The sequence below is a fragment of the Phalaenopsis equestris genome, unplaced genomic scaffold (genome assembly GCF_001263595.1).
Source record: "Phalaenopsis equestris unplaced genomic scaffold, ASM126359v1 Scaffold001116, whole genome shotgun sequence".
NCBI lineage: Eukaryota > Viridiplantae > Streptophyta > Magnoliopsida > Asparagales > Orchidaceae > Phalaenopsis > Phalaenopsis equestris.
Window position 1 is genome coordinate 297,229 of NW_018165555.1, and position 10,354 is coordinate 307,582.

The 10,354-nt window shown below is 39.3% G+C and overlaps 1 protein-coding gene across 1 annotated transcript in view; it reads right to left on the reverse strand.

Annotated features, from left to right (window-relative positions):
* Nucleotides 1-2,661, reverse strand: part of LOC110033255 — a 17,431-nt gene extending 14,770 nt beyond the window's left edge. Inside the window, exons 1-2 of the mRNA XM_020737180.1 lie at nt 2,478-2,661; nt 2,316-2,377 (exon numbers count right to left, since the gene is read on the reverse strand). Of these exons, the coding sequence (XP_020592839.1) occupies nt 2,316-2,377; nt 2,478-2,535 (120 nt within the window). The 5' untranslated portion in view covers nt 2,536-2,661. The remainder of the gene's footprint in view (nt 1-2,315; nt 2,378-2,477) is intronic.
* Between the last annotated feature and the right edge of the window lie 7,693 nt (nt 2,662-10,354).

Here is a 10,354-nt window from a genome sequence, read left to right on the forward strand (position 1 = left end):
CCCCTTCACACTTCTTAGTCCAATATCTTTGAAATGTCCTTACCATTTGAACTCCTTGAAGATAATTTTTCTTGACTTTTATCGAGAGTATTCTTAGGTAACTTCAATTATCTAAGATGTAATTAACTATAGGGGCTTGCCCTTATAGGAAGCTTTTCCCGAACCCAGCATAATATAAACCTTATTTAATTCCTTATATTAAATAGGGGAACTTGTAGGCCAATACATTGGTTTCGCAGACCAAACGGATGTCATAACTTTCTTTAGTTTATTTGATCGAACCTCACTCTCAATTCTTGCGTTCATCCTTCGGGATAGATACATGATTTGAGATAAAGTGCTCTTTCATCTAAACTATGAAAATTATGGGGTCAGTTTGACTTCATCTTTTTCAAAACTAAATTTTAAAAAAAAAACGTCCTTCCGAAGCGGGCAACGGGATTTCAATTCCGATGACCGACAACTTCTTACGGGCAAACCCCACACCAAAAATAGTGCCGACAGGTACGTAGAAAATGGTCAAAGAAAATTTTTAGCAACACAATTTCCAACACATTGCCCGCATTCACCCCATTCATCGCATCACAAAACATTCATACATTACCATCTATATTATCAAAGCAATAAGAAATTCCTATTACAAACTTCATTCAGAAGACTGAGAGAATGAATAAAAACTAATTTAAATAATAGCATAATAACTAATATTTGTCAGCAATAAAAATTTCAAATCAAATTTCATTATTTTTAATTGCAACAAACAATTAGTGAGACATATTCTATAAATGTTTTTATAAGATGTTTATCAGTAAGGCATAAGTTCTTATAAAATGCTTCCATCACAAACTCCCTCTAGCTATCCCAAATTCAAATCTAAATTTCATAAAATACTGACCTCTGGCATCAACTGTTTTATCTTCTTGAACATAGCTAAAACATCGAAAAAATTATTAGGGACATTTACAAGCATAACACACAATTGGTATGTATTTAAATCTGTAGCTCCTAAACTTTGCTTTTTTATATTTATGCCGCCCAAATCATTACTATCACATCAAAAATACCAATATTTTAATTTCTAAAAAGTGAAATACATCTTATTATGCATTAGTAAAATGGTATATATGTAAGAAAAAGAAGTTAGATGTTAGATACATAAATACATAGGAATTGAGTGGTTTGTATGTAAATCTTCCAAATATTATCATAAAGGATCATATCATATTCCGCCCATAATATAGCAAAACCTTGAAAAATATTCCTAAAATGATTTTCTTCTCTTGAATATACTCACTAATCAAAATCCCACGTTGTTCTTCCGTGCATCATGCCAATGCAAATATAAGTTTTCGAAAGAACTTTCACATATACATTGCAAAAGGTTGCTTGTTGATTGTTATTCAGTCTGGAAAACTGGTTCACCTAGTTGGGCTATTCATCAAAATGACCATTTAAATCTTGAAAAAAAAATCAAAATATAGTGCACCTATCAATAAAACATCTAAAGCCATGAACAATTTCCATAATTTTTTTCGTAACTCTCCTATTGAATTAGCTGTTGTAATCTATTTTCCTTGTGGGGCAGCATAATCAAAACCAGCCAAGCAAACTACCAGACTTAGAACAACAATATAAAGTGTATACAAATCATTCAAAGTGAATACCAATAAACCTAAACTAAAGATTAAATAGCAGTTGGAACCTTCTGAAACAAAACATTGATGACGAATCTAAAAGTCAAATTCAAAGCCAGATCTATGACCTTGCTTAGAACCACCTGTTTCACCCACATTAATACAAAAAAATTTCCATTTTAATCACAACATCATGTAGATAAAAAATTTCAATCGAACTATATTGTTTTAGCTTTTCAATGTCCAATAAACTTAAACAAATTTTAGTTATGAAATGATATTACTACGAATACCCTCTTCATTTATAAATTTAACTGGCTTCACCAAAGGTCTTTTGAAAGTATTGAATAATAAGATTGTTCTCTAAACCTAAGGTCAGAAAAATGCATCTCTTCAAGAAAAAGGCCTTGATATTTCGCTTTCATAGATTCCCGGCGAGACAGACATAGGAGCACGAATTCATTCTTATGGTGCAAAACATGAAGTTATAACCACCACTCGAACAAGCACTAAAGCGACCGAAACCACACGAAAAAAAAAATACAAATAAAAGAAAAATAAAAGAGAGAAAAATGCTCAACGTAATTAGAACCTGGTGAAAGCGAAATTCAATAAACTGCAATAACGCAGAGCGCAAAATCAGAATCGCATCATCCGATCATGAAAGAACCCAAAACATACCTTCATCTTAGAAATCTTTGCCTGCAGCCGCTTCAGCTTTTTTTCCTTCTCCTGTTTTTCTCCTAATATAGTCAAAAATCACGGATCGTGAATCAAACATAAAGTTATTTTCCTTTTTAAACGAAGAAAAAGAAAAAGAATGCAATTAGACATCGTTTTTACTTTGGAGATCGAATCTGTGCTGCTTCCTCCTGTTCTCTAAGTTGTTTTTCTTCGACATGCCGCCCACTTCAGGATCTCCTTCGATCAAAAAACCCTAGGGGCCAGAACAGTCGTTCGTCTTAAAGAACCTTTCTGCGTTGAACAAATATTGCGTCCGGTTATACCAATAAAATCACCCAAGAGGTGATAGAAAAATTTTAAAAAAAATCCATTTAAACACAAGTGAATATTTCTCCTATATTATCCTGAATTATTCAAATATTATTACGATTATATTTATATATTATTATATTTTTTAAAAAAATTTATGCTATAATAACATAATAATATATCAATAATACCACAATAACACATGAATAATGTGTGATAATATTGGAGGAATATTCCTGTGTTACTGGGTCGGATCACAAGAAAACGAGTTTTTTTTTTTTTTCCTTTCAGCTTCACGTGGAGGTGATTCATTAAACTCAGGACGTAGAGAACGTCCGGAGTCCGGACGTAATAATTTGTACATACTGCTGCTTACACCGTGTCCAGAGGAGGTTCCTTAAGATAAATGGTTGTCTGATCTAAATCTGACGGTTATGTGGACATACAATCTATGCATCATAATATTTTTTTGGTTCACATAATAAATATTTCTCATTTATAATTAAAAGCATTTTAAGTTCAATAAAAATTTATATTTAAAATTCACTTGAGTTATTTTTAACTTATAATTATAATTCAGCTTTTATTTCTTTGCAAACTCTTTTGAGACAATAAACTTAATATTTTTTATAATTGTATATATTTTATAAACTAAGTGAATTTAAATTGGTTTAAATAAAATTAATCGTTATTAAATTTAAATAATAATAATTAAAATTCAAATGATAGTAATCCACTGCATTTGGAAAATTTAAGCACATACCCAACAAATTTTATGTATTTACATATCTAATATCTAAAATTTCATATTTATATTTATAGCATTAAAAGATTGGATGATCTATATTCTATCTTTAGTATGATGGAACATAGACAGTATTAGAACAATTCCATCAAAAATCCTGAATAAATTTATTTACATTTTGACAATTATTAGCGTTAAAATTGTTGAATCAAAAAATGTTTGGAAAACACGCCCAAGATATAGGAGAGAGGGAGTACACTAAAGAACATTAAAAGAGAGTGTTGCCCTTTTTTTTTCATGATACAGTTCTTTAATTTATTGGCATAAATCTCAGTATTACAAAAGTATACATTAGTCCCCTCATCATTGATTTCTCAGAGGAAATTTTTGGTAATTTATGAAGATATTTGCATATAATAAAATTAGAAGACTGGTTCGATCGTTAGGAAGTTCCCTGGCCGCTTACTGAGCCATAGCTTCGTTAACATCTGATCCGAGAGGATACTCCTTGTCGATCATCCTGATATCCAATCACCACCTTAAGAGAGATCCCCTGACACGCTCCACCGATCGCTCAAATAAGGTGCTCCCTTCGCTGGTGTCCAAACCAATGGTTGATTACGAGTTACGTCTGATCGCTCATATCTTCTTCCCAAGTCGTCCATCTGTCATGCGATTCGTACCAAAATATTTCTCATATACATATTTAGTTCACTGATTATCTTACTAGAAACTGCACAACACATAAAGATAAGAGAATATTTTTAACATGTACAACATATTTAAATGACATTATTTCGCAATAATGTACTTCCCTGGATTTACATGCCCGAATCAATATAAATAGGTCTTGAGGTAAGGAAGGTTTGCGCCAGTTTCATTTCTTCCTGATTCATTGTTTTATGTTGTTTTATCTATGTGATTATCGTGACGTCTGGTGAAGGAGCATCGTCTGTCAATAAGAATATCATCCCCAAAGCCATGAGTGATATGCGGGCAAAGGCTCGTAAGTCGAACGTGAATCACAAGCATGTGGATGAAGCTTCCGCTGAGGGGATGAGTAGGAAGAGAATTGTACCTAAGTTATGGACCGGTGACAATGAGGCTCGAGTTGGTTTTTTTTGTTTCCCTTTGAACTTGTCTTTGGAGAGGGTTATGGAGCAGGTTAGAGGTCGTCCTGACGATTGTCCTACAGGGCACTCGTTGGAGGTGAATGCTCCTGCCAGAAGCGAGTTTGTCCGTTCAGGTTGTCGTGGGGACTATGGTTCCCAGAGAGGTTCTGAGAAGACAGCGACCGAAGCTAAGACATGGTTTCGATCAACAAAGAACTATCTTTTCTCTGATGGTGGAGAACTAGGGAAGGCAGGTGAGCATGTTTTCTTACACCACATATGAATGAAAGTGTGTTTTGGGTATTTACATTAAATTGCCTTTTGCATCTTTTTTTTTTGGCAATAACCAAAATCTTGACCGTCGGTACTGTATCGATAGGTATTAATGTTAACCGAGAGGATGACGTGATTGTTGTAGACCAGGTTGCGACCGGGGAAAAAATACATAATAGGTGGCTGTAGAGGGAAAGGATATGGCAAATTAGGATGTATTATAGTGAGGTGTTGAAGATCAGGGTGTTAAGCCCCGTGCTGAGGAGCGAAGGATGGAGAGGCACTTATCTCTCAACGGGGGTCAAAAAGTGGTGTTTCCGTTCGTTTTTCTCTTTTTTTTATTTAAAAAGAAGTCGTCAGTTTGTCGATCATCGTATACTTCCTTTATTCGAATAAATCACCCTCCTGAATCATATCAGTGATTCGAAGAGGGGAGAAACCGAATAATAAGGGACATATGACAAAGAGATAAACAAGAGAAAAAGTAAAACGTGGAGAGCCTACGTGCGATAAACCTCGCAAGAATATGTCAAGAATGTCTGCCCAAACAAGATTGGGCGGAGACGCCTTAAACCAATATCCGCAAAAGAAATATCTACGTAGACTACCCATAACCAGAGAGTCAGGTGTATGTACATTTTCTGGGGTCAAGGCACTCCTAGAGGAACGTGTTCCTACTGCTTAATTACGTCATGTAGGATACCCAAGAATACTCTCGATAAAAGGAGTTTTGCTTATATTATCATAGACCTCGGGTATAGGCAATCAAAGGAAGGTTATTCCGTGTGGGAACAGTCTCGATGCTTCAAAGCTCACGCTAAGCCATCAGGCAGAAGGTGAGTCTCTCACATCCCACATGGGTAGCGTCTAATCAGCACACGGGGCCCACAGAATAACCTAAATCATCTTGACAGGGATATCCCAACACGTCAAAGCACGTCCGGGCCAAAAGGGCAGATGACAAATCATCGTATCCCGAATGGGCGGTAGCTCATCAGTATCAGGTCGTCAAGGTGATATAAACGAAGTCAAAGAGCGACAGAGATCGAAGGGGCTCAACAAAAAGGAAGGTAGAGTGATCCTAAAAGGTAGAGGTAACTAGGTCGGGGTACCAAGGACCTGTCATACACAACTACTACGACCCTAAGTCAAACCGGTCGTGAAGGTAGTCGACCCAACACGTCCTGCGATTCCCGGTCAGCAATCCGTGAATTATGTCATCCACAGGAACCTCGATAACCCTAATTTCAAATGAAGGAAACTCTATCCTATGACTAAAAACTAGAGCTCCAAGAGGTGGGACTTATATCTGCCGAAGCAGTAAGGATGCCTCAAGAAAGAAAGATAAGTGGAGGTTCAGCTACAAAGCTGAAAAACATTCCAAACAAAAGGACATATACCCCATCTGAGTCGGGGAGCCTTCTAACACTCTAGACGCACTAGACAACCACCTATATGAAGATGTGTTGGGCCAGTCAGGTTGGAGAAGCACGGGGGCTCCTTTTCAAGACATGCAAATATGATGCAGTTATCTACAGTAGTCCTAAAGTAATGTGGAGGCCCTATTAACATATGCCCCTATTAACATATGCAGACCTATTAACATATGCAGAAAAGTAAATGTTGCAAATTTTAAATCTTGAATATTTTAATCCTAAATTTTAATTATCTTGAATATTTTATTTAGGATTTTGTAGAAAATTAGGAATTTAAGTCGTAAAGAGTCTATATTTTATCGTGAAATCTCAGATAAATCACAAAGAAACAAGGAAAACACATGCAAGTGCAGACATGCAACATGATGCAAAAGATAAAAAAAACAAGCCAAATTAAAATAATAAACAGGTTGGTGTCGTTGGGTCGGCAACATATCCCAAAAAAGAAAAGGGAGGTCGGACTCCACATATACATGCCCGGTCCTAATTATATACATCAATGTAAAAATGTAGAGTTAAGATACGGGGCACGAGCATCTGCTCCTGGTCCCCTCCACATGTTTCCTGCGTCAAACGCCTCGAAACCCGTGGCCGTATCTTATTTTTGCCGCAAGGCTCTCTTAGACTCTGAAAGTACATAAAGAAAAGAAAAAAGACTCAATCCTGCATGAAAACAAGTGTCAGCGGGAAAGCTCACATGCAAATAACGTATCATGAGTCATGCCTTAAAAGTGGGGTGCTAATAACACCTGTAAGCAAAAGGGTTATAAATCATCACATGCTCCCCCTGTAGCGGTACATGTGTGTGTGTATATAAATAGGCATGGCTCTCTACAGCAGAACGTCCTAACACAATACCAATATGCAGCATGCAGTCACACCACAAACATAATGCAAAAGAAAGATGTCTGGCTAGGGCATCCAATCCAACAGAGAACAATAACCAAACATCAAAAAAATTACTAAGCATCCTAATTCCTAGCCTAGCACACCATCTAACGAAAAGTGCGTCAACCAAATATCTAAGTGCGGGGTAGGTCTGGGTACAGTATGACTTTGACAGGGTCGCCATACTGGCCCCATCCTAAAGATCCGATCCAAAGGATCTAAAGGGTGTCACAAAGAGTGGTGACACGAGTTAGATCTATTAGATCTTTAACACAATCATACTTGTATTAATCCCGATGACTTAATTCGCATTGCTCATCGGGATCAACCCGACAAGCAATGCTCGTTAAGGCATCACGATCAACATTGGGTCACTCTCCTAACGAGTAGGACAAGTCGTCGAGAAATGGGCAAAAAGACAATCATGCAGAAAGCCCACATTGTGAAGCCCACATTGTGACACATTGTGACTGCTCGACCGAAGTACAGGGCAATCGCAATGGGTGCCCAAAAGAGTGAACACACACCATACAAATGAATGCAAGGATGTTGCATGCAACATGACACATACAAACGGGATGTACCAGTAAAACATGTACCTATAAAGAAGAATTACACCTGACCGGGGACCTGGGGTGTCATACAATTAGCAGACACCAGCTACAAGTGAGTTTGCATCTAGTAAAAGGATACCTATAAAGAGGAATTACACCTTACCCGAGAGGCACTCACCGAGAAAAACATGCAAACATGCGGGATATACAATAGACATATGATAAGTGCACCAGAGTGGTGAAGGCAAATATGTCGTGACGGTAGTGACTCAGAAAGGACAGGCAATGTCATAGTGACAGCGGCCCAAAAGATGAGTATGTCGAGAAGGCGGTGATTCGAGGATGTGCATACCATAATGGCAATGGCCCAAACAAGTGGGTATGACAAGAAGACAGTGACCCGAAGGTGAGCATGTCGTGATGGCAACGACCCAAAAGATGAGTATGTCGAGTAAGTAGTGACTCGAGGGTGGGTATGTCGTAGTGGCAGTGGCCTGAACAAAAGATATGTCGAGGAGGCAGTGACCCGGAGATGGGCATACCGTAGCAGTAGCGGCCCGAACAAATGTGGATGTTGAGGAGGCAGTGACCCGAAGGTGGGCATGTCGTGACAGCAACGATCTAAAAGATGAGTATGCCGAGTAGGTAATGACTTGATGGTGGGCATGTCGTAGTGGTAGTGACCCAAACAAAAGGTATGTCGAGGAGGCAGCGACCCGGGGATGGGCATACTGTAGCAGTAGCGGCTCGAACAAATGAGTATGTCGAGGAGGCAGTGACCCGAAGGCAGGCATGTCGTGACAACAGCGTCCCAAACAAATGAGTATGCTGATGAAGCAGTGACCCATAGAAGGGCATGTCATGACGGAAGTGACCCGATCAAAAGTGTAATGTAAATAAGTGATGACGCTCATGCAAATGAACAAGCAGACACATACACAGAAACATGTAATACGATGATGCTCAACATGCAATATGATCGTGAACAACATGCAATAACATGCAAATGATCGGCTGGCTGGGTCATGGTAACCGATTGAGCCAAAGTGGCAGGTCGATTAGGCCGGGACGGTCGGTCGAACCAAAGTGATCAAATGATCGTCATATGACATGCAATATGATCAACATGTCAAAATGCATCAAATGGTTCATGCACATGCAATGAAATCCAACCGCTAGACAACACGTCGAACTCGTCCTAACGACTTCGCATAGGAACCTAGGGCTGACGCACTTGGATCCGCAACATCGCCGCCTCCAGCTTTGGCGTGGCAATGTGGAGGGTTTTCCTCTCCGATTTCTCGTAGGGGAAACTCTCCACCGTTCATAGGGCAGACTAGCTACAAAGCTTTTTTCGCTCTACGAACGTCGATGATCTTATAGGACGGACTAGCTACGAAGTTTTTTTCGTCCTCTTAGATCGAACTCAACTAATCCATCCAAGGGAGATTAGAAGCGCAAAAACCGTGGGAAATTGAGATTCCAACACGACGGGGTTAAAACTTAAGGCTCACAACAGGGAATCACTCGGCTTCGTATAAGACTTGGTCAACGCATAGGATAAGCAGTCATAACCTAAATGCTAGCTCTAGGTAAATCAACGATCAATCACATAGGTACGTCGTCGCGCTGGCTCACGCCGGCACATGTTGCCGGCTCATGTTCCCCGTGTGGGCGATCGAACCCACACGCCTAGACACTACTAAAAACTAGGGTCAGCTAGGAGTTAAGAAATCTTCGTTTGCTCCAAGCTCGCCGACGTTCGATCAATGCTTTAGCATATCTCGTGGAACGTGCATACGACAATAAAAATACCCAATGAGGTACGCAAAGGACAAAGGAGGTTACTAGACAACGACAAAGGACAAAGGAGGATGGACATGCAAATACGACAAATAAATGATCTTGACATATAAAAATATATTCAAAATATACCTTGGCGGGGGAGGTTACTAGACAACGACAAAGGAGGGGAACCCACGAGGTAAAAGACGCATGCGCCTCCTCGAAAAGCTGTGCAACTTGTTGTCCTGCGACGGTAAAGTGCTCCGGCGAAATATCGGGCCGCCGAGAAGGTAGGACGATGAGGTGGAGGAGTTAGCTCGCCGGCGGTTCACACTGGGAGCAAAGGAAACGCGGAGGAGAGCCCAAAATTTGAAGCTCTCCTCGCTGATTTACTCATGCATAAGTGCGACGTCGGTGAATGAAAAGGCCGACAATGAGGAAGAGATCTGGCGAAGGTGGTCGGACACCCGGCAGCGTTAAGGATAACGTCGGCCAAGAAGGAGCCGAAGAAATGCTCAGTTGGTGGCTGAAGGAGCTTTAGCAGCCGGAGGGGAGCCAGCGACGAAGAGCATCGCCGGGTAGGAGGGAGGCGCCGATAAGGAGCGACCGCCAACGAATCCGGATTGGTTGGCGATAAGGACAAAGGAGAGAGCGAGCAACATAAAATAATATTAAAAAAAAAATCAAAGTTGGCTGCAGGTGATAACTGATAAGTATAGAGGAGAGAGAGCTCTATCACATCTGATCTTTTTTTTTTTTTTTTCTAGCAAAGGCGTGGATCAAACTTAACTCCTTTTATTATTATCAATTTTTTATATTATATTGTTATAATAATAATTATAATAGTATTATTATCCATAAGGGAGATTGAGAGAGCAACGTGTGCTCCACGCGTAGGTTTAAATACACACACACTCACATATATATATATATA